Raw genomic sequence first — 26,048 nt, 5'->3', positions numbered from 1 at the left:
CAATTCCTAAAAATGACAAGAAAGCTCATTTATAAACACATAGTAGGGTGGATTGGTCAGCCACAATCTGTTGTGTTTTTCCAAGAGAGTGTAACCATTGCATCCCTCTGTGATCCCACTTGTCATACAAAGGGAGGAAGGAGGGCCTCAAGCTCTCACACTTCCTTCATGAGCTAACTGGGACCTGGGGGAGTGCTCCTAGCAACAGGACTTGTTCTCCAAGTGGGTTCACATCGCTGACATGATGTGACAGAGCACTGTCTAAGAAGGGTTTCTTTGGCCACGTGTGTCTGAGAACTAGCCTTTCACTTTGGCAGAGCAATAGCAATCCCAGCTGGTGTTGACTGTACTTTGTCAGCCTGCACTATTCTTCTGGCTATAGTGTAACTCCTCAAAGTTACCAAATAAATCTTTGTTAAGAACACGGAATTTCCAAAGGTGCAAAGCGCTTCAAAGATGGAATTCTGAGTTCTGGTCTTGGTGCACATTTAGAAGGGCCCGTTCTGATGCCTCCAGCATCACTGATGTGCCTTCCTGCTGTCTTTTCAAATGGGAGTCACCAGTGAAGCCCTCATTTATGCTTTATAGTGTCAGCAGGAATAATTCCAGCTCTCTTCTCTTTTTAAAAACAGATAGATTGGGGGAAAAAAAGAAAAAAAAAAGTGTGGACAGTAGAATAGAAAAAAGTTAGGTCTCTTATTTGTTGTGATCAAGAAAGAAAATCTTTTTAAAAGGGTACAATCTAAAAAGCATTCTGCACTTTCCTAATTTATTCTTATGCACAAAGGTAGAACAAAAGTTTATACTCAATATATGTTTCTGAAATCAGAGGTTCGTTTGCAAAGCATTGTAAAATTCCTATATAATTGTGGTATGTCTGTCTTAAACAGTAAAATAAATTAACTTCTCATAGTGTTTAAAGCTTTCATCTTTAGATAATATTTTATATCTTTACAAAACTATGGAGAAGAAAACCATCATGATGTAATGTTAAGTTTTCTGGTTTTGCTTTTCTATATATATGATTAAAATTTTATATTGATGATAATATGATATTTGGTGCCAGGTTTGCTTTTGAATTTTTGTGCTTTTTAATATTAAATTAGTGTTAAAGATTATTTTTTCACTGTTTTAATTTCAGATTTGGATTCTCTAACAGGGCATGCATTTCCAGGTAAAGTGGACAGTTAGATTAGATTGTTGTTTGTTTTATACTCAGTTTATTCAGTTTTCTTGGAGGGTGGGGGGAAAGGGGTGTTGTAAAATTTATTTGGTGTGCATCTGACAGCATTTTGTTATGTGTCAAAGTTGTACTATTAATTGGGGTTTTTGTAGATTTCAGATAAATGACGAAAAGATAACTATTACATGCACTAGTTTAAAGAATAGAATTGAAAATTTGCATTAAATATTAACTATTATATCATTAATGTAAACAATCCATGGGGAGAGAAGAATTATTCCAAAACAAGTCCTCATGAAAAGATTTTAAGTTATTCAAACTTGCATGTGATTCTGTAAGGCAGGCAAAAAAAAGCCCCACTAGTCAGTATTTAAGGAAAGCAAAGATTCAAGAAATACAAGACTTAGTTTCCAGTTTTATTACTAGAAGTGTGTAGGAAAGAGGTTTTGAATAGTAAGAACACTTTCAGTAGAGAATCGAAAAAGAATGATAACACAATTACATTAATCCTCTGGATTCTACTGTACATGTACATTTTTTTCTGCTGTGTGGAACTTAAATTTTAAGATAGTACATTCAATTAAAAATTTTATAACTTTACAACTATGCAATTGAAATATTTTGAGTTGTGAATTTTTTAGCAGAAATACAAAAGCAGAGAATTTGATGCCAAGTAATCATGTGAACTTCTGTGTTACTCGTGCAGAAATTTTGGCACAGAAGGAATATAAATAAGCACTTTCTGAAATAAAGTAACTTTCTGCTGCAAATATGTGGACTCTTTCTGTACTCAAAATTTTCTTGATAATCCTTCAGTTGAACAGGCTGTGAAAACTAAGGCATAATATTTGTATGACAAAGAGATTTAGTCAAAATTTTGGATGATACTTATCATTAGAATGATATTACTATTTTATTACTATTTATTATGTCATTTGCTTCTAAAGTGTCTAGTGCATAGTATAGTATTCCTCCTTCAGTTTTTCCTTAAAGATAATTCTTGAAAAAATATTGGACAGTAGATTCATTTGAGGTCTTCCAAGCATTCCTGCACTGTAGGCATTAGGTATGCTCTAAGATACAGATCAAAAAATACCAACGTAACAAAAAAGTTTAGAAGTTCATTATAATGAAATTTGTGTGCAGTGTGGAGCAAATCTGAGTACAGATTCTGTCAGAGTTATTTGTAGTTAAATACAGCAGCACAACAAGTGAGGTCTGTTTGAGAAGTCAGAAGACTGTAAATGCAGATTTTGGTATTTTCATCCCAGATGAGAAAACTCTTATTCTGAGTATTTTGGTTTGGTTTTAGTAAAGATACCCATGGAATAATACACTGCTTCATTAGGGTCATCTTGTAAATTTGATCCTTCTAAGTGCTGTCAAATATATGCATGTGTCACAAAAATAGACATTGAGATAAGCAGGATCAGTGTATCTTTTTTTTTTTTTCTCTCTGCTTTTTAAAGGTTGAGTCTGCTTTTGTTTTTGCATGAATATTTTATGTTACTAGATGGTGCTGTCATGGTGTGTCCCGTTCTTACTTTGTAATATGACAACATAATCATAACGAGCAATACTGACAACAGAGCCTTATATTGATACCTATGCTTCAGAATTATGGCAAAGATAAATCATCCTTATTCTGCATGAAAAATGTCCTGAATTGCATGACAGGTGATTTACATACCAGCATTACATTCCAGGTGCAGCTGTGCACAAATCAAATGACCCATTATTTAGCACAGATAGGAATCTCTTGGAATCTAACAAACTGTCAAAGGGATGTAGGAGAATAGTATAGGTAGGCAATAAGCATAAACCCTGGTGTGGACTTCACTTAAATAGATACTTATTTGGAGACTCACAATATGAACATGCTACTGTGCAGCTCACAGAAATCACTAGAAGATCCATCTCTCATTTTATGCTGTATTTGACAGTTAAGACATAATCTTTTCAAATAGAAGGGTAAAAGTAGCAGAATGTTCTTTCTTGCCTTCAGCTTTACTTACATTTAATAATCAAGTTGTTATAGGATTCTGCTAAAATACTGCAGAATGTATAGTTACAGGTGTAGCTAAATTAAAAGCCAAAAGAGATGCTTATGTATATATGCTGGAAAACACAGAACAGTAAATGCTGATACCTATGTGTCAACATGATTATTCTAGTTAGGCTGAAGTATGTTAACTTTCAGCAGATAGAAGAGACCAAGGTATTACTTAAGCATCTTTAATAGCAATTAGCTAATTAGCTGAGATAAGTGTGTTAACAGGTGATTTATATCTCACGCTGAGGAAACACAAAACAAACCCATTTGAGATTTCTATTTATCTCACCTTGGAAAAAAGCACACCCTTTAAGCTAATTTAGCAGGATTCATTAGCAAGACCTCTAAGGGTATGGTGATCCAATAGTTTTACACTTGACCCCTGGCCAGTGCTCTGCAGGAGCAGAGTATGAAATTGCTCCTTAAGTCACGGAGCAGTGTCAGTGAAATGCTGACTTAATGCTAGACCCTGAGCAGGGAAGACAGACCAAACGTGCCTTTGCACTGACCTAATCACACATGTTCTACGGCAGGTGGGGTTTGCATCCATCTAGATGACTCTAAATTCGTGTGAGTTCCCATTTGGATACGACTGCTTTGTTAATTTCAGGCTAAGAGGAAGTACTTTCCCTGTCACCACTGGCCCCATCGTGTTTTCTGTAGATTTCTGCAATCTCTGCTACTTCAGAGACAGATCAGAATATAAACCACACCAAAGTATCTCTCTGGTTTTTATGTGAAGGGAAAAAAAATTCTTTATAACCCTTGCAGTTGATCAGCTGAAACCCTAAAGTACAAGATTTGATTATAGTCATTGTCTTAATGCAGAGCTGCAAGTGTTATGGGCATGTTGAGAACTTCCAGAAGCTGGATTAAAGCATCTCTTTTACAATGATATCTAATCTCGTCCTAAAGCTCCAAGCAATGGCGAGTCCACCAGCTCCCCTGGTAAGCCATTCCAATATTTAATTACCCTTAGTGCTAGGAAATGGAATTGTTGTGGAAAGGTTGAATTTGTCTAATTTCAGCTGCCAGTCTTCCTTTTGCTATGCCTTTGTCAGCAACACTGAAAATTGCCCCTTCTTCAGGTATGTTTTCTGAACAAGTGCCTATGACAAACTGCAGGGACCTGTTGAAAGGTCTCTGTGCAGAGAAGCTGTGCTACCTGGCCTGATGAACTTATTGCCTTGATCTGCAAACCTGGCCTCTTTCATAGACTATGACAATTTTATCACCCCTATGACTACTAAAAAATTTTATACAGTAGTCAAGGTACCTTTCAACTTTGTTCTAGTAAATTTGATTCATTGTACTCTTTAAGGCTCACACTGTAAGACTGGTTTTCTGATAGCTATCCTAGGAAATCCTGGTTTTCAAAAACTATGAGAATATATTCCTGTAGAATTTTGTAAATGCTGTATATAGAAGTAAATTACTTTTTTATTTGTACATAACACTTCCTTCTTAATTCTCCCTTTTTAAGGATTTAGCTACAGTTCAGGTTACAGTGGTTGTCTGTAACAAGCAAACCAAGAGGTAATCCTAAAAGGTAACTGACATTTGAGCTGAGGAATGAGCATTTTTTTCCCTAGCTTGATGTGACTAACATGAGATTTGAGGTGGAAGGGAATGCTCTTATGGCAGCATATGAAATCTAGCAGTTTCAATCTGATGAAATCTGGGTGGGCACTGAGTTTTGGGTGATAATTAATCCAAAAAAGAAGAATAATTAGCCAAGATGTCACTAATGAGTGGGATGAAAAAAAGATTTGAGACTTTAAAGCCCCATTTAAATGCATTCTTCAGACTGCATCCCTATAACTAATATCTTGTATTAGCTCACTTAGAAGATTAAGAATGTACCTTTAACACAGCCCAGCTCCATGGTGAAGAGAGTTAATAGCAGTTGTCTGCTTTGATTTCCACGGGCTGTGAAGCACGCCTATGAATTCCTGTTCTGGATCACATAAAAATTATTTAGGTGCCACCTGAGCTAGGAATCTACAGAAGGTAATTCAAATGCACCTTCTGCATCTCTGTTGATTTTTCTTTTAATTCAGCTTTAGCATGCAGTGTTTTCTCTTTTTCCTGCTACCACCCCAAAATACCCAACTGGTCAGTAAGATCCACAGACTTTGTTTTGCATTGTGTTAATGATGAATGCTGTTTTGTTGCAATTCATCTGAATAGGCTTGAGATTTTCTGAAATACCTCAGGGAAAAAGATATTATTTTTTTCAAAGACTTCTTCACTGTTGGCAATGTAATGCTAGATTTCAACTTCAATATTCTGCTTTAATTTCTGAAAGTCCCTTAGTAGTCTAGGGAACAGACTGCTGTCTCCAGCACAGTCAGTAAAACTAAGATAGCCCTAAGTGGAATGAGCGTTCTCAGGTCTTTGAATAATAGCTCAAGCTACGGTAGGAACTTTGCAAGTGCAGTCCTGTGGGAAGTGTTTAGAGAAAGAGTGTCTCAAATGCTAATCAAATATGAACTCAAAATATCCTTTCTCATTTCTCATTCCTGGGTGTATCCAATCAAGGTACTGGTCAGTGACCTGCTCATCTTCCAGAAGAAACAACATTTTGTCCATATAATGAGCATCATTTCATGAATCAGTTAATGGCCTGTTGAACTGTGCACTTTCCTAATCACAGATCTGCTATGTCAAAAATTTAAATGGACATTTCATTCAGTACACCGGCACTGGGTATTGTGGTTGAAATAAAAGTTTATCTGTGAGTGTCTTCTCAGTCATATTAATTGCAGTTACTGTAGCATTTGTGTCAGAAGCATAGAAAGTCTCATCTTTAACCTTTTTCTCTGCCTTTGCCCAAAGTATGTGTAAGGTTGGGTAGAAAATGAAGACTGGATGGCTTAGGACAAATAACACTGAGTAGAATTTAGTTCAAGAGTATCGACAACAAAGTTCAGTGGTATTTGATTAGAACTGACAGATTTTAAAGAACAAATTTGGAGGAAATACTATTTTGCAGCTGGTTTGGGCTAACTATTATTTTGATTTTATCTGGGGAAATGCTTAGCTAGTTAATTGAGTCTGCTAAGTGTTGCAGGGTTTTTTTTTAATCTTTCTCCTGAATTTCAGTAACAAAAAAAGTAAGATGTCAGCTTAGGCTGAAGACAAGCCTGAGTAAAAAAAAAAAGGTAAAGAAAAAAAGTAAACCAAAATATAAAATGAAAGTCATCAAAGGTTAAGAGGATGGAGTATGATGAGCTGGTAAACAAAACAAAACTAAAAAGGTCACTCACAGCTGAGCTCCTTTTGAGCTTCTGTAAAATTGAATGGACAGAATCACAAACTAAAAATAAGTTATCTTGCATTTATTGTATTCATCTAGTAGAGATTTTATCCAAATTCATAACTTTTGTAGTTCTGTTCATTTCTTCCAGTTCTGTGTTTGTCCCTTGACTTTTTTGTCTCAAGTAAAAACCATGAGGAGAAAGTTAGTGGGCGCCCTATCTTGCCTTTAGAGTCTTAGTTGGGATGTAACTGTGCATAGTCCTGCTGTTCAAAATATATTGTACATGAAATATATGAAAATATGAAAACTCTGCTCTGGGAATTTGTACTTGGCGGGGGCGTGTAGGATATTAAAAATTATTTCAAATTGATTTAATTTTCTTTTAAATTTGTTTCTGAGCTCCTTCAGGCTCCTGGTCCAAAATAGCTCATATATTTTCAGTCTGGGTTGCTGTGGAGCCTGCCTCTTCTGGGTCGTTGAGCAATGAGGATTGCATGTCACTGAGCAAACCTTTCCTGGTGTGGGGATACAGATGTGTTCTGGGGAAGCTGAGCTGGGGCAAGCACAGCTGTGTGCTCGCTCTAGAGTGCAATGCAGTCATGGAGTTACAAAGATGGGAAAGAAAATGAAAGTACCTAATCATGCAGGAACTTGACAGTGTGATTCATTCTGTTATTCAAGTGTTTATTTCTATATCCTCAATTTCACTTGTTTAGTTTCCACCTAAATATATGCAAAAAGCAAAAATGAAAGGGATATACACTTTTCTTGAAAATATGGCAATTTCAGAAGTGAAGGAACTTAGGAGTCTCACAGAGACATATGGTATTGATGCATTGCCACATGAATTTATTTTACTCTTTAGGATTACTTGGTCTCATTTCTTTGGCTCTCAGCTATGATTCATACTTGTTTAACAAGAACTGTATAAAAAGCTGTTGATATAGAGGTACTGCAGGTACTACTAGCAATTTCTTAGCCATTTATATAACATAAGTCTTAATGAGTTTTGCACAATTCTTGATCTTTTTTTAATGTGAAGTTAATGATTAATTTTTAGTTAATTTAGTTAATAAAGTGCTTTTAATTAATTTTTTTGATATTTTATTAATTATTGGTTTTAAGTGTTCTGGGGTATTTCATGTTAAGGGTACAGGATGAATTATATTATAATTCAAGTATTCAAGTAATTCAAGTAAGTAAGTAAGTAATTATATTCCTCATTCATTACCACCAAACAGAATTTAAAGGAACTAAAATAAATTTTAAAAATATTTGGACTCTACCAGATCCTGCAGAGTTACATGGTGTATCTCTGATTTGCAAATGCATGAAGTCATGGCTTGAATCTTCTTCAATTAATAATGTATTTTTAGAAATATCTGAACTGTAATTATTTGAAAGCCGCAAGGGCTACTGTATTTATGATATTGGGTTGGTCAAGTTATCCCCAGTGTTCAGTTAAGGCAGCAATTTTTCCAAACTCATTCAACTATTCTGAGCTCTGTTTTAGACTGTGATGCTGCAGGAGATTGTTGCAGGGCTTCATAATGTTAAGAGAAACATGTCAAAGGAAGACTGAAAGGTTAAAGTCTCTGAAAAGAAGTATATTCAGATATTTTAAACTAATAGTTCACAAGAACGCATATGAAGAAAGATATCAAATTGGAATTTGAGCCAAAGGCAATTCCTTAAGGAGGATAATTTAATGTTTGAATTGAAAAGAGGACACCCATGTTGGTAATCAAAGCTTGTCTTCTTGCAAGCTTTGACTCCTCATCTAATACCTGCTGTCTTTAATTTCCTCATTTTGATGGCATGGATTAAATGTACATTGTTTTCACAGCTAGACATAGAAAATGCTTTTAATTTGTCATGTAGTATCTCCTTAAGTACACAAATATTAAATATACTGTATTGATGGGGTTTGTATTTACTGTTACTATGTACTGTCCAATATTACTCCTTGGCTATATGTTTAGGCCAGCTTGTAGCAGCTGAAGGTTGTACTTAGAATATTTTACAAAATAAGTAGTTGATATTAGTACATATTCTTCTAATATATATATAAATATATAAACTTTACAGGACACAACATAAATCACAACTGTTTTTATCCTTGTGGCCAATTAAGTGGTCCAGCAGCACTTTTTAATGAATTTTAGTTGTTTGCTGTATGCAAAAAAATAAGGGGTTTTTTTTAATTGTTTCTGGTTTTGTTCTAATTTTTATAGGTATTAATTTATCAAATATCATTTTCCCTAAAATAATATAATCTCAAAATGCTTTTTAAAGTTATAGTTTTGAAATATATATTTTTTTCAGACCTTTCAGTTTTACCTTTTCTTGAAATGAGTAGTTGGAGTTGTGAATTACAAAAACTATCCAAGGAGAATAGATGTTCAGATTATTTTCTATAAGCCAACAGATTCTGCCCAGAAGTTTTATGTATTGCATAGATCAGAAGTCAGGTATTTCTTTGCTGTTATAAGATTTTGACAATAATAAATCATACTGCTATATAAACACATTCTTATGAAAATAATAAATGACACTCAAAGCTAAAATGCCATAAGCAATCTTTACTACTTCAAAGTAAACTTGCTGATAGAATTTAGATTTTATTTTTGACATAGCTTTAGAACTGTTTCCTTATTCAGATTTCAGCCAAGGAAGTGATCATAATGATCAGAGACAATAGGAGCTGGTGTTTTCCTTGGTTGTCTCTACCTCTGAATAAATATCGCTGTGTTTCCTATAATCATAAATTTTGGAGGTGGTTGTGTAAGACTTATCTATCAAGATCAGTGACTTGTGTATGTGTGTTTGATTTTAATGCAAGACTAGGCACTGTTAATTAATATGGAGATAGCTTTTTACAGTTCTGGTGGTTAACAATCAATTTTTCAGAAAGAGAAGTTACAATTCCTGTTAGTTTGGCAGGAATACTCAACCTGTCTCACAGGTCAAGAACTGGTTATTGCTGTGATTATGAGTCTGTCAGAGGAGATTACAGAATTTGTCCTGTAGGATGATGAAGGCTCATGCACTATTTCAGAGCATAATCTAATGCTCATTTATTGCGTATGTTCAACTGCAGGATAAAAATAACCTTTTAATAATTACTCTGGTAGGTGTAATGCTTTTTTCTTTTTCTATCAGCTGAACATTTAGGCCTTCATCAAAGTGCTAGATCATACGCAATTAGTTTGTATGAATGAAATGATAGTCAGGTTGTACATATTTGTTTGGATGGATGTAGAAATGGAGGATTATTTCCCTGTGTCAGGATCTTTGGTTGTAAGAAATTATGCATTGTAGATGGAAAAAATAAGCTAACTGCCATGTTTACATTTTATATGTTCTTTATGTGAAGTTCATAAGTAGAATACATTGCATCTTTCTCTTGATCCCTGAATTGCTCCTGACAAATAATCATGTAACCTACCCACAGGACAAGTGATTGTGCTCCAGCATCACAGTTTCTTTTCCAGCTACCTGTGCCAGTTTCTGTCTTTAGTGCACTTGCCAAAATGAGAAAATAACTTAGGAGCCAGATAAATTATTTGCATCCTAATATCATGTATCATCAATTCTCAGTGGTGAAGTAAGAAACGTTGTTTTTTTTTACCTTCTGCATATTTTTGTAGTAAGGAAAATATGTGAGGAGATCAGTGCCTTAGGGTCCTTGTCAGGGGCTCAGCTCAGGAGAACTTCACAGACAGAGCCATCCCTTCATTACAGAGTCTATCAAATGCAGTGTCCAATAGAGCTTGCTTTCGAAAGCATCCATTTCCCATGGACAGGTGGTGATTCACTTGCTTACATCAATCAGATTTCTCCTTCAAAAGGAATTCTTCCACCCTCACTGAGAAAACAGTATAAGGCATTACTTTTTGCAAGGCAAGGATAGCAGACTGCAATCGTATACTTCCAGTAGGTAGAAATTGATGGTCCTCCCTGTGATCTTTCCATTTAGACCACAGCTACTCAAGTGTGACATTTCAGAGTAGCTTTAGTGAGAATATTAGTTCTGCTGTCTTTTTAAGTTCTTATTTTAAATTTTTTTCACAGACTTTTTAAAAATTTAAAAGTATGGAGCCAGATGTTTTTAAAAAGCACTTTAAGGTGATTCAGATTAATAACAAGATTCACGGAACCATTGGGGAAGCAAAAGACTTACAACTATGGAGTGTGTCAGCAGTGTGTTAAATTAGTAACTGTGTGTAGGCTCAATATGAGATTTAACAGGTGCCCCAGATATGGTGTGCTGACTCTCTGCATTGAAGTAAATTTTATTTTGGTAACTGAGAGGAGGAAGGAGAGAAAGAAAGAATTTGCCAGCTCCTTCTGCACATTCCAGAAAGAATCAGACTAACATGAAAGACAGGCCAGCTACAGATGCCTTTCACTGGGTCTCCTGCACAGCAAGGAGAACTAGATTTGTATGTAGTGAGTTGAAAATGGTAGAGAATCCCATAAAATACAAGTGAGAAGAAAAAGAAGCATTGTTCTGCATCTGTAATAAAATCTATGCCTTCCTCAGCATTTCCAGCATTTTATCTGTTTACTGTATTAGTGTCTTTTGTATTTCATAAACTGCAGTGACAATGAAGTCTCCAGAATGGAAAGCAGCTATCTTAGCTAAATTATGTTGCCTGTTGCTATGGAAATGGTAGCTCACGAATTTTTATGTAAGTGCTTGAGGTACAATACTTACAACATCTTATCTAAAAAACAAGGTTTATAGTTCATCCACCATCAGGTTTTTGCTTTACGTTAATGACAATATTGGGCAGTAATCCCCAAGAGCAAATGCTGAAATAACGACCCATTCCATGGAAATATTTTTCATCATAATTGGCAATTTTTGAATTGCAATATAATCAGGAAGTTATCAGCCTTTGAATCTAATTTATATATCCATTGCCGATGTTTTGAATGCGCATAGTTACAGGAAAATGCAAATGATTTTAAGCAAACATTGTTTATTCTGCATGTTGCAATTAAGACTCTACCTGCCTTCTTTCAGTATCACCTTTATATAATTCTTTTGTTTTAAGTCAAGATGTAGCAAAAAATCCCTCAATATTAAGACAGGATTGAGAAATAAAACCCAAGCCCTCGTAAGTTTTATCCAAAACTTCCTTTCCTGTTACATCTTATAAAACATTCTCACTAATATAACCAAAAATTTGTTTTCTTCCTGCAGAGAATTATTTGCATTCTCATAACACTTTCCACATCGTGTAAGCTGCACCCACTGGACCTGTTTATTTCTTACTTAATAGAAAAGCATTATATTTGTCTTGAAATCAGAGACGGGAATTTGAAACTCATATTTTCCCCATTATTTTAGCAAATTATGTAGTTGCTAAATAAACAGAGAAATATCTATCTGCAAGAGATCAGAAACAAGCCAAGCAAAAGAAATTTTCCCTGGAACACTACATTTATGTTAAGCATGTGATCCTAGTAAGGTAATTGAATATTATAAGATGAAAGCAATTCTTTAGGAATACGGTGATGCTGTAGTGTCTTCATCTCAAAAATTCAGAAAGCAAGTACATTCCTTGGGTAAACAAGGCAGCAACTAACACAAGACTTGCACAGTGTGCCTTCAAGAATTTGGTGGGTCATTGCTGGGATTTTTGTCACAGTAACAGAAGGAAATATAAGTAGTCATAAAAATGGTTTTTCCTCTAATTTTTCTTTGATCAATCTTTCCTTTTCTCCATGTCTATAATTATCCAGCCTCATCTCTTGTAGGACCAAGTCATCTCTTTTTCACATCTTGTCTGAGTCCCAGCTGCACCAGTCCCGTGAGCCACATTGCCCAGTGCCTGTTACTGCATCTGCCACATAAGCTGATGTGGGCTGTGATCTGAGTTCCCTCACTGGCCTGTGGCCATCCACATAGTTAAGTGCCAGAGCTCTCCCTGTGTGTGTGCCTGGGTGTGTTTCAAGGACTCAGGTTGGCAATGCATCTTTCCCAAAAAACAGTTTGGGTGCAGGCATAATATTAGGGGAAGAGGGGATGAAGGATTGCAGTGGTACAAACAAGAGCTGTGTGGTGACAGCTGGCCTCAAGGCCTGTGTGATAGCCCAGGCCATTTCATTTACACAAGCTCATGGGTTAACCCCAGCCAGCGCAGCCACTCACTCACTCCTCTCCAAGGAGAGAGAATTGCAAGGGTAAAAGTGAGAAAACTCATGTGTGGAGATAAAGACAGGCTAATAGGTAAAGCAAAAACTGCACACACAGGCAAGGCAAAGAATTAATTCACAACTTCATTCAGCTGTCCCCAAGAAAGGTCTCCAGCATGTGTAACACTGTGAAGACAACAGGCATCACTCTTGAATGTCCCTGCCTTCTTTCTTCTTCCCCCAGCCTTATGTCATGACACTGTATGATGTGAGATATTCCTTGGGTCATTTGGGATCAACTGTCCCAGCCGTGTCCCCTCCAGGCTCCTTGTGCACCCACACCTTCCTCACTGGTGGCATGGGGGCAGGTAAGGAGCAAAAAAAGGCCTTGGCTCTGTGTGAGCACTGCTCAGCAATAACAAAAACACCCCTGGATCATCAGCTCTGTTCACAGCACAGATCCAAAACACAACCCCATACCAGTTGCTGTGAAAAAAATTAACTTTACCTTTGCCAAAACCATCACAACATGTAAATAGAGCCTGTACAGATATAATCCTGAGCAACAGTCTGCACTGGTACAAGATATAATCCTGAGCAACAGTCTGCACTGGTACAGAGACGTTATCTTGTTCTGACTATTGCACTTGTTTCTACTGTAACCATCGATAGCCAAGTTTTCCCTGTTAGGGCCTACACAGAACTGGGGGGGCAGTTCTTCCCCTGGTATGCATTATTGTAATGACTTTGAAGGTAATTGAACCATGACACTTTACATTGACTGAGAAAAGGGTGCACTTCTCTGCCATTTCCCTCCCCTGTCTACCATGAGGATGACCCAATTCACCCTCGCTCTCTAATATCTATGGAGCTTTCTAGCGATATTAAAGTCCTAGCTCAGAATATTCTAACTTATTCTTAAAAGAAAAGTTTACAGCCCTTCCTGCCTGGAAGGAACAAACAACTTTCCTTGCATGATCTGATTCCTTTCAGTTAAACAAGTTTTGTCACCAGGAACTTGTCTTTAACTGCATTTATTTTCCAGTCATTTCTGCAATCTTTCTGCTCTGATTTTTCTGTTACCTGTTGGCATAATTTAAGATGAGGTTGCTGTTCTAATTAAGAAAGTGACAGGACTCTCAAGTAAGAATTTGCTTGGTGCACTGACTTCTGTCAAGGTGGATTATAGCTGTTTGTTGATTGTCATGCATTTTAATGATATTAGTGAATTTCATGGTCTGAATAGATGCTACACTTTTCACTCCTCATATACTCTAAAAAGTTACACAGTGTGTTATTTTGCTATTTAAGATCATAGCTTTCTGTTTTCTTGACCTCTTTCTCTCTATTTTAGTGCTTAGTCTTTAAAATATCGCCTACAGTTTGCATGACCTTTTGCAAACCTCTCCAACACATTTGTTATGCAAGAGGAGACATGTCTGCAATAAAAATTACAGATATGATGATATGAATGTTTCAATCTTTTTATGTCTTCGAAGGCATCATATTTATTTATTGAGACCAAAGCACATTTTGTGATCAAGATCTTTCTCATGTGAATACCAAAATCTTAGTCAATTTGCACAATACAGCAAATTATTTTTACTTGAAATAGAAGTGTTTAGTGTGTTTGAGATATTTTCCATACTTAGCTGAAGTTAAACCTATTTTTTCATCAGTGCTAGATATGCAAAGAATGCTAGATAAGTTTCAGCCATGTTAAAACAAGACAAAAATATAACTATAACTGTATTAAAGCATTTTCATAGTAGACTTTATATTCTTAATATTTCTAAAATGTATATAAAATGCAGGTTTTATAAATCTATAGACATTCTGGACCAGATTTAGTACAACGTTCTTCTGGATTGTTTATGAAACTCACACTGTTCTCAAACACTAAATTCTACATCCCTAGGAACTGCACTTGCTGATTTGAGTTTTTATTACCAGACTTTGGCATGGAAATAAGTATAAGCATAGCTGGGGCCCTGACTTGACAGGGCTTCCCTTACAGCAAGTAGGTCACTTTTGGAAGCTGATTTCCATAAATTAGGCAGTAGAGAAGTACAGCCTGCAGCAGGACAATGGCTGCTGGAAATTCTCAGTTCTGAGTTTGCAGTTCTGGATGTGAGCCTCTCCACAACCTGCACCCACATAAGTGTGAGAAAGTGGAGGGCAATGGCCTTTGCCTTTTGTGCCCTGCTCTCCACGCTTCCAATTGCTCAGCAATATGGGCAGCTCAGCCCACACTGAGCACCTTCTGCTCTGGGTGAGCTGTGGGCCAGGTGTCAGGGGGGTGCAGTGGCATGTGTCAGATGGTGAATCAATTCTGGGTTCACAGACTTGTTACGCATTGTGGTATAAGGGCTCCCCATGTACAAATGTCCCTACATGTATGAGTCATCTCCTGGAGGGGCTTGGGATTGGAAATAGTCTACCCAGGTAGTAGAGAATATTGTTAGTAGCTACCTTCTAGAACTGGGTTTTCTTATTTGTTTTGCTTTGCAGTTTCACTGCTTTTTTTCCTAAAAGATAATTTTAAATAATCCTAGACAACTATTCATCTTCTTAAGTTGGGGCAAAATGAACAGAGTTAAAATTGACAAGGTTTGGTTGCAGGAAATGCCAGGGACTGGGGAAGGCAGGGCTATGGGTATTCCTTTGCAGTATGTCACAGACGAGTGCAGGAGGTTGTGCCATCAACTACCAAATTTGGGCTTTACAGAAAGACTTGTTTGGAAGAGGAGACAGCAGGGAAGACCTCTGCTTCCAGGCAGTGACTTCCAAGTGTGTCTGTCTCTCATGTTAGTCTAACTGTTCAGTCAACTATTAGTCAACTGTTTTTCTGCATTGGAGATACAGAACAAGAACTTTTGAATTGAAACAGATTTATTTTTTGCATTTTACTCAAGAGGAAAAAAAATCAGCTGCGACTTAATAAGACTTGCCTGGTTCATTTTGTTTTTCCTTTCAAAGAAATTCACTCTGGAATCCTTGACATGATTTATTTGTACATTAAGTATCTGATTCTACATTTCATTTTCAGAGGTGGCATTTATTCCACCTAGCTCTAAGTATTTACGCTCTAGGTGTCTCTGTTAAATCAAGTTACCTCAGACTCTACAGTAAATGGAGAGAAGTATTTTCAGGATAAGATTCATCTGACCTATGTAAGACGTCTGTTTTAAGATTACATGAATAGCAGCCTATTCACCCAATAGCACTTTATTTCCACAGTGTCTGTATATGGACTCAAGAGTGTTTCCAAGATTCATTTTGGCAGCTGAGTTTTGCTCTTTTTGAGCCAAATAAACACACAAGATATGTTCGGGTTTCTAAAGTACATGGAAGTATTTTGGGAGAATTCTAGCCAGGTAATATAAATCTCTTTTTTGGGATTTTAGTGAATAATAAGTGAATGTTTTTTCCGTCAGGTACTCTGCATAAGAATTGATAAGGTATCAAGTACACAGGCAAGTCTTGATTAACCAGGATAACTGATAAACATGGTGACATGTACAAAATGAGTGCCTATTTAGGCAAATGGAAATACTGAAGTCTAATTTCCCATGAATTGTGTTCATTGTCTGACTTTTCATTCCACATAACAGCCCATATAGTGACAATGTTGTTGCTATCCTGCAACTGTGTGAGCATCGCTCTGCTAATACCCACGTGCCATCTGGGCACTTAGCTCCTGCCAGCTCTGGTGTCACGGCCTCATTCTGCCTAAGTGGAGTCACTATTGTGCATTTCCCTACTGTTTTCTGATTTTCACAAACTATCTCTAGGAGATTTTATTCCCTTTTATATTGGGTCTTGAGTTCACAGTTAGTTGCAAACTGCCAAGTCAATGGGCAATCTGATTGCACAAGTCAGGTCTTCTTAAAATTCTATGCCAAAAGTATAAATAAGGCATATGTAAATAAGAATATGTAGCGAAATGGCAGTTGCAGACACTAATACTAATGATGCTCTGGGAAATGGAGGTGAAAGTCCTTAAATTCATATTTATTTGTGGTGGTAAATCTTTGTAACACAGTGAATAGGTAGGCAACTAAACATGGGGTCAGTCTGTACAGAACTTCCTTGGGTCGGTGTGCAGCATAACAAACATTTGGGTGGAAAAACGCCAGATTTAGTAAGTGAGAGTCCAGTGTTTGAGTTTGTTACTCATTGCCAGTAAAGGAGGCTGAATTGAAAATGGTGTTGATAGCAGGCATGGGAAACACAGCTGAAAGGGGACTTGGGGGAGCAGCTTGTGCTGGCTCCAAACTGCTGCCAGCCAGGCGAGCAGCAGGTGAGCAGACACAGACCTGCCCGGGGCAGGGCCAGGGACCTCACTGCTTTCAGCTTCCACTTGGGAACACTTTCAATGTTGCTCACAACTGTCTCTGCACTGGAGTTAGTTCAGCAGATAGTGGAACTTCTGTCCACTGAACCCAACTTTATGCTCCTGTTCTTTGCTTTTTATATCTTTTTGCATAATAAATTTTAGCTAAGCAGATACATGGTCTCTTTTAACACAAGAAGCTTGGCAGATCCTCAAGTGGATAAACAGGCTTAATAGTATAAAAACCAAGTTAGATCCACTTAAGTTGGCCAAGCCTGAATCCCGCATTGTAATTCATTGTAATGGTTCTTCTAGATGTCTATACTTACAGACATTTTGCTCAGGCTCTGAGCTGGTCTTTTGTGAGCAAGTTTCAAGCCAAAAAATCTTGCAACCATATTTAATGTGATACAGTTTAGAGCTAAAAAAGCCCTGCAGGGTACTGAGTTGAAGCCCAGCACTGTACTAATGACAACTTACACGGTTATCACGTGGAAGTTGGCTCAGACATAATCATCAAAGCCTGGCAAAATTCTTTACAGAAATCCTCAGTACCGATAATCTCATGTTGTATTTTACCTGCAGTTTGTGAGAAGGAAGAACTGGCTGAGACATTAAGCTAACTAATAAGGCTTGCAGAAGAACAGGATTCAGGAAACATCATTAAAGCAGATGATAATTGTGAACAACACCTCTTCAAATATGATCTTTAAGACTGACTAGAGTGCCACTTAAAATGCACTTTCAAAAGTGGGCTCTGTATCCAACTGCCTGAAAGAAATCTCACAAGTACTTCTACAGCTCTAATCATGATGCTGTGCCTTTCAGGCCTTTTTTTTTTTTTTTTTTTTTTTTGCTGATCCTGGCTTAAAAGGTCAGACAAGTAACATTCATTACTTTGACCTAGCAGCATCAGGCATTTGTAGCAGTTAACTCTATAGCTATTATTCTCTAAATACTTGGAGTGAAAGATAGAAGCCCCAAAGTCCTGACTTTTGAGTTTTCTCATGTTTCAACAAAAAGATTTTTCTATTGAAAATGACACAAACTATGTCTTGAGTCTATCAATAAGTCTCTAATATAGGGTGGGAATAGAAAAACAGGAACTGGCTGCCAGAAGCAATACTTACACAACTAGAATACACAAGTGCATTTTAGAAGCACAGGATTTGGGATTTTGTGTGGTTCTCTTTTATTGTTTGTGCATTTGTTTATGGAATAATATCTCTCTTTAAGGCTTAATGAAGTGCTTCTAACCTGTAAAGCATCAGGCTGAATATAAATTCACATTAGAAATTTTAGTTTTGTCTCCATAGAAACTAAATGTTCAAATGTGTTAAGTTATTTTTGTCTTTGGAGTATTTATGTGCCTCAGAATTTGAACATGTACACAGAGGGAAAATCTATGATCTCAATAAAATTGTGTTGTCTTATAGACTATCAGCAGGTGAATGAGATGTATTTGAATGACTGGTATGGAACAATAAACTCTGGAAAGAGAGAAATTCAGAACTCTGTATTGAAAATAAACTAACCCTAATGTTCCATCAACTTGAAAAATCTGTAAAGTGAAATATATCCAACTGAGAATGTCCAGAATCATCACTTTCTTGAGGTTGTGCCTTTGAAATCTACTGAAGTAAGGAAGTCCATTGAAGCATTGATATCAATACAATTAGGTGAAATTTAATCTCAATTGATACTTTGTTTTTCAGGAGAGAGGTTATACTTTCTCAGAATCAAGGAAAAGCACCACTGTGGCTGAATTAAAGTTCACATTATTTGACTTTTTAATATTGCATTTTACTGCAGAAAAACTGTCATTCAAAATAGGAGAGCTCAGAGAAGAGAGCTTCAGCTCAATAGCAGAGAGCTTCAGTTGCAGCACTTCAGAGTGGCTGTTTTCAATCTTGTGACTTAGAAGAAGAGTTGGTGTTTATGTTTACCGGTTTTATCTAGATACAGGTAATGTCTGAAATTCAATTGCTGGGTGCTGTTACCGTACTGAGTCAGTACATACCGGTATTTTAAGGGTCATCACTTCCTAGAAGGTACTGACACTCCCTCTCTTTTAAAATAAATATAATTTTATTACATAAAGAATAATTGGAATGAGTTACAGTAAAAATACATCAATGTCAATAAAATCAAAGACAACACGAAGCCACATTCTTTGTGTCATATAATAGCTTACATTCATTTGTCGTTTTCTGTTGTAAGTCAGAAAGACAAAAGAAAGCAAAGGGAAACCTCAGGAAGTGCAGGAAAGATGTTAGCCAGAACATAGTGACAGACAGGAGGAAACCCATGCAGAGACAGAAAAATTCAACATAGAGCAGAGAACAAGCTTGATATTTTTACAGATGCTGTCACACAAACACAAGCACTCATTACATCTTCATAGCAAAGAACTTCACCACCTCCAAGAAACAACATGATAGAGTCTTTAATGTCTCTTCAAAGGCTTCAGGCTAACTAAAGAATTGCAAGACATTTAGTCTGGAGGTAATAAAAATCCATGGGATAACAAAAAGTGGTTTTAAGAAAAACATAGTAAGCAGAATGTCACGGAGAGGTACACTGAAAAAGAGGTCAATTAGCAGTGGAAAGAGTACAGTAAACTTATGTGCTCCAGTGCACTCAGGGATGTGCCCCTTAATTGCATGGTAGTGTCAAAAAATGCCATTTTATAGGCTAAATCCAATTCTATGGGGTTATATTTTCTTAGGGTATACAAAGTAATTTTTTAAGGCAAGTAAATTTGTATTATCAAATGAACAGAAGGCAATCTATTTATTAAACACACTGAGCAAAGAGCATATGCTACAAATGGTGTGCTATGTCTATGCAGAAGGTAGTCACTAAATCATATAAAACAGATGCAAGCATTCTTTCTTTTAGCTAGAAAATATCTGCCTCATGAGTATGCTGTACATTCATTGTTGCAGTGTCAGACTTGCAAAGTTATTTCTTGCTTTAAGAATGACAAATATGCTGTCCCAATTTTATGAAGGAAAAATTGAACAGGATACGATGCTACACAAGAACACTGAAGTACGACTCCATTCACTCATAAAAAATGGAGACAGGTTGATGTAGTATGCAACAGAGCTAATACTTTTCCAATCAGTGCAAATGCATAGTATTCCATATTTTTATGAGCAGGTTGTTAAAATCTAAAGTCACAAAATAATAAAAAATTTAAGGGAGCTCTGCATAACATCTGGTCCGGGTTGCACTCAAATCAATGCCAACCTGGAGTTTCTCAGGACCTTGTAGAGTCAAGTTTGAACCTCTCCAAGGATGGAGATATCTGCAGCCTTTCTAGTAAACCAATATTTGAAAGCCTTCAAGGGTTCCCCATTAAGTCATATTCAACTCCATCCACCAGGAATTCCAAGTCCTTTTCTGCAAAGCTGCCTTGGAATCAATTGACCACCAGCCTCACCTGAGGCAAGAGGCTATTATGTGCCAGATGCAGGACTTGACATTTCTTTGCACACAAGTTTATTGTCAGCCTGTTTCTCTGCCAGGTTCTTGTGACTCGCAGTAATAATAGACATTGTACTGACCTTTCCCCTGAACTGATGCTGCTGACAGGAGACTGTCACCACCTCCAGAAAGTAATGAAGGTGTTAAATAACTGACCCCAGTTTTAAGGTGTGGAGACGCCGCTAGTATCCACCCACTGGCCAAACTTTTTATCAGTGATCACAATGCTGCAAACCCAGCTGTCCAGCTGATTTTGCCTTCACCATAAGAATAGGTAGTCCACCTAATCAAACCCATGCCTATGGATTTATGAATGGACACTAATTAAACTAATAAGGCATGTGATAATCATGAATATTAATGCATTGCATTTGTGTTACCCTTGCTGAAAACAGTATGCTTCCAGTATATGATTAGTATTTAGTCAGTACACTAGGATGCTTCTGGCTATGCAGCTGTTTCCACCTCAATTCAAAGAGTCTTTGGAATTGGTATTTCAGATACAAATACTATCTTATTCTGCATTTGAGTTCTGTTCTAGATGGGCTGGTAAATGATTCTTTCTAGAAACAGCACTATAATATGGCTATATTCATTCCAGTGAACTCCAAGTTGATGTTAAATAAATGCACTTGCATTATGGAGGCACTGGTAAGACCAGCAAAGAGTGTTAAGGAAGCATCGTAAGTGTGAATCACTGTAGTTTAAACCTCAACCTGTAACATTTTATTATATTTACAAGAGATCACTACAATTGTTTATGATATTACTCATTATATAGAAAATTCAGGTGGGAGTCAGGCAGTAATGTTTTAGGCCAGGATTCCAAGCAAGATTTTGGAAGCACATGGAATATTTAAAATATGCATTATAAAAAGTATCACGGTAGATTTAGATCCTTATTCTGAAACCTCTACTCTCTTAGTGCAGAGTAGATGTTGTATTAGTATTGAGATATTATAGTGAAAAACACCAAAGAATTACAAATACATGCACAAAATTATGGTGTGTGGTGAAAAATATTCAAAACCAACAATTTTATGATTAATTTAACTGGTTTGGGTAATGATTTTTCCTTTCCCCATCCAACTGGAAACTTGCTCACAGCAAATTTCAGTCCTCTGTGAGGATCTCTCATACAGAATTGTTAAAAACCTTGTTACCTGAATTGTTTAAAAAAAAAAAAAAAATGTGTTCTTGTATGTGTTCACCTAGAAATTTGAAAGTTTTCAAGTAATATGGAATTAGAGACGGTTCTTGTTTTCAAAGATGGTATTTTAGAGATGGTTTTTAAAAGCCCTGCTAATAAAATGCTTTAGCCACCCTATTGTAAAACAGACACACATTATTTAAAATTAAAGTGCCTGCCAGTTTTCATCAGGTCTAATATTTACTTGGGCTTTTTTTCGTACTTTTTTTACTTTTCATTGTCTTTTGTAAAGATTTCCATTAGTAATGAGACTCCTGGTACTCTCTGTACAGGACAATGAAGCACCCAAGTGAAAAATCAGAAGAGTAATTTCTTAACTGTGCAGTTTGATGAACCAGTTGAGGGAATTTAGGATCATGTACATGCAGCAGTGTCTAACAGTGAGGACTGTCATGAGCTGATGACAAGGGTACTCTGTGGCCATAAGAAGGAGCTGCCTCCATCCTTCCTCCCAGATGCCAGTCAGAAAAAGCATACTGAACCACAATATTGCAGAACATCCAAGGAATATAACTGGTACCATGACCTGCCCAAAGTTGTCAGTTTATCTATTGTTGCAGTTATTCCCTTTGTTTATAAACAGAAATAGCACTTCTATTGCTGCTGATAATATGTTTAGATTGCAGTAGCTCCACACGACACTGGAAGAGAACCATTCCATATTCCATGCGTGAAAATGTAAGGGAGGAGGGGAAAAAAAATCACATTTTTTTTAGTCTAATGTCTTCTGTATATTGAGCTAGGCCCAATTTGAAAATTTCTGTTTCATGAACATGAAATATATAACTTTCATGTCCAGTGTCTATTCTGTTGTACAAAGGTATATTAAAAAATTACATTGTACACAAGTCTTTTAGGATATTGATGAAACTTTTATGTGTAAGTAATACCCCTGTAAACCTATCATCTTGAGATTAAAGCTCGTTGTATTGCTGAGGTAGTGGGAAATGTATTCTCACACAGCTTTTGAAGTTTGTATTCATGAGTGAACACTGCAGTAGAGAAAGAAGTGTAACATATTTGTGTTTTGTAGTTCTTAATATGCTTTATACATGTATTATGAATAAAAAGGTAGGGAAACATGAATATTTGTTTTAGTGCAATTCTTTTCTTTAGACTATCACAAATGCTTTAATCTTTTTAAATTTCCCATTTTCTTGAAGTCTGAATGTAAATTGAAGATATGTTATTAAAAAATGACAGGTTGTACAAGATCTGATCCTTAATTATGAACATCTCTTAAAACTGAAAAGTTGCAATTACATAGAGTAAAATGGAGAATCAGATACGAATAGAGAAAAGTGAAATTTTGCAGAATCATCTCGTTTAGATAGAATCTTAACAAAGTCTCATTCTTCTTTACTTAATTTCTTTCTCTTTCAAGCTGCAAAAAATCCCAAGTTTGTCCTGGATTCTTGTTATTTGTTTTTGTGTGGCACTTTGAATTTCAGCTGTTCTTCAGAAATGCCAGAGTTTTCCCACTACCTGGGCTTTAGTTTGGCATGCTTTTGAGTAGGGACCTAGAATAAGATCTAAACACACATCTATCTGTGTGTTTGATTAAGACCAATGTGTGGGTTATCCATTTACTTCTGTGAAAGAGTTTGTTGTTCATCTTTTTGAGTGTCTTGTGCAGCATATACAGCATGGCCCTGATCTCAAGTCACAAAAATAATTTTCAATAATCTCGTTGTTATTTTTTGCTGACTCTTTCTATTCACTTTCTAAGGAAGTATAATGCTATTAAATTGAAATCCATGGAGAACATAAATGCATATGTGGAATCTAGATACTTTTCTGAATTGCAGTAGCAATCATAACAGGGACAAGTCCTCCTCCTCCTCCTTCATCTATTTTATTTTATTCATTTGAAGAAAATCCTTAGAAATCATATATATGAAACAGTAAAAAAAAAAAAAAAAATCTCAGGATGAACCCAGATTTTGGAACATGGTTATGCCAAGACCTCTGCATCTCCACCTTTTAACTAGTTACTTAATTTCTTAGCATTGTCTGCTTTGGGATGACAGACAGCTTTTAATTGATGTCAACATAGTACTTGTTCTTGTCTTATCATTTCCCCACCAGTTTTTGATCTGACAGCTTATCAAATACAGACAGATTGCTTTCATCACCTTTCTATCATCTATTTCCTTGGTCACCCTTTCAAAGAACTCACTCAGGTTTGTTTGGCAAATAAATATTAGTTGGAGTTTGTGATTTTTTTCTGTTTTTTCATCCTCTGAGAAGGATGTTTTCCTTAATGACTGATGCAAGTGTTTTGCCCAGAGGATAGGCTGGTCTCTAAGGAGTTGCATTTTTTACTCCTGTTCATTTCTTGAATAGAATGGCTGATATAGTTAACCCTTTTCAAGTAGCTGGTCTGTAATAGCACAGATTACAGCAAGACAGTCTGTTTCTGAAGGTCCTGGAGGATGTCACTCTGGTATAGTGGAGAAGAACAAAAAGGGCCCCAGATGTTAAAAAAATAAATCTTTTCAAGTGTAGCAATGATTTTTTTTAAGCTGACATGTCACCTGCTATGTCAACTTACACAGGGGAAGCCTGGAAATCTCCTGTTTACAATTTCAACCAGTTAACTGTTTTGCAGCAGGTTGCACACACTGCTGGGCTGTGTATGCATAGCAGAGAGAAATCAAATGTTAGGATCTGCTCCTGAAACGTTAAAGCAAATAATGAAAACTGAAGCTAGGGCTGTTTTGTGGGGTGGTGGTTTTTACCATCAATATCCTGAATGCTACACGGTTTAGAGACAGGCTCTCCAATGCCAGCCCCTGGCAGGAGATCTGCAAGTCTGCTCCACACTTGGTGGGTGCCACCTTGCAGTTCTCTGTGCCTGCCTCTGGAGCTGGAGAAATGTGTTGGGGAACTCAGATGGGAGTGGGAAGAGCGTGTGATGCAGCTCCCAGCCGCTGAGGGTTAGGATTCTGGCCAGGGGCATGAAAGATCTCTGTGCTGCACCCCATGCTGTCAATGTGTGTTATCATGAGTGTCAGTGAAAGATCAGGCCCCTCTGGATATTCAAACAGAAATAAGCTGCCTGGCCTATGATTTTTAGATGGTGGTAGTGCTTAGAAAGGATTTAGAAGCCTGGTTTAGCAGTAAGGGGCATTTCCTCACCAACAAAGGAGCCACAAGTGAAAGGTAGAAGATGCTGGATTCTAGACCTCTCTTAGCGGCTGATTTTACCAATGTCCATATTTAAGGTTGCCTGAATGCCACATCCAGCTTCTAAAATCTAGGTCACACCAAGCAACACACAGTATGACAAATTGTTTATATCTGTTACATGACTTTCTTTCCCTTTGCAGTTTCCAGTGTTTTTACAACTGACATTTTGTTGACTAGCTCTTTCAGGGACTTTTCTCTGACATATGCTTACTTCAGTCCTGTAAGTCTTCCATGCAAATTTTTGGAAAGTTCAGTGTTAACTTTCCTAGTGCTGAATTATTGGCCTCCTCTCCCATGCAAGGACAACAGGCCATATGACCTTCTTAGGTGAGAATGAAGGCTTGATATTACTTCTTTGACATAATGAAAGTACATATAATGTGCTAATGAAAGATATTACTTTGAAATTAGTTCTGTAATACTGCTCAAGTGTGTGGACCATTAAAAAACTCTCATAGCGCAGAGTCACCAATCTATTAATTTCCATCCCTTTATAACTGTGGGTATTTTAATCCTTATTTTAATCTTATTTTTAATCTATTTATCCTTATTTTATCCTTTGATTATCCCTCTATTTCATCTTGTGGAGAAGAACAAAATTTAATATTGCTCCTTAGATGTGAATTTAAATATGGATATGAACTGACTTAATTAATCATCTGTGCATATGAATAACTATATAATACCTACCAAACCAATTAAAAGATAGCTAGAACTGTCAAAGCAACTGGCAGTATATAATGGGATGTGAGTAAGACAGTGCTCATCCTGCAGAGCCTTTATGGCTGGTTGGCATGTCTGGTTCCCCAGGCAGCAGGGAATGCACAGAACACTGGAAAAGGTACAGCCCTTGAGTCTGTCAAATTACATAATCAGAATTTTAGGATCTCTAATTACACCCAGTATGCTATATTTCTGTAGATAATTTAACTTATTTTTATTAAGGAATAGATTTAGAAAAGCTGTATTTGTTTTCTATATAATGTAACAGTTATAATGTCCAGCCAGAACAAGGCTTGCCTCCCATGACCATGTCCTTAGCTCACTCAAAATCCATAGATTTTTTTTAAAATTACCTTGTCTTTCTACATTTTTCATTTCATGACAGTGGTAATACAGATTAGATCTTGTAGTTTTTAGTTCCAAACAATGACTATTGTAACACCTTCAAAA

General features: G+C 36.7%; 1 protein-coding gene across 9 annotated transcripts in view; it reads left to right on the top strand.

The window, feature by feature from the left end:
- DLGAP2 (DLG associated protein 2) overlaps positions 1 to 26,048 on the top strand; it is a 449,026-nt gene that overhangs the window by 298,921 nt on the left and 124,057 nt on the right. For 3 of the 9 annotated variants that reach the window (XM_053938073.1, XM_053938071.1, XM_053938079.1), the window contains one exon: positions 1,142 to 1,174. In XM_053938073.1, the coding sequence (XP_053794048.1) occupies positions 1,142 to 1,174 (33 nt within the window). Of the gene's footprint in view, positions 1 to 364; positions 439 to 1,141; positions 1,175 to 4,064; positions 4,185 to 4,264; positions 4,325 to 18,793; positions 18,947 to 26,048 lie in introns of those variants that run through there. The other 6 variants (XM_053938076.1, XM_053938074.1, XM_053938075.1 and 3 more) reach the window with 5 other exon arrangements.

Source organism: Vidua chalybeata, chromosome 3 (assembly GCF_026979565.1).
Source record: "Vidua chalybeata isolate OUT-0048 chromosome 3, bVidCha1 merged haplotype, whole genome shotgun sequence".
NCBI classification, from domain to species: Eukaryota; Metazoa; Chordata; class Aves; order Passeriformes; family Viduidae; genus Vidua; species Vidua chalybeata.
This window is presented reverse-complemented; position numbering and strand designations above follow the sequence as displayed.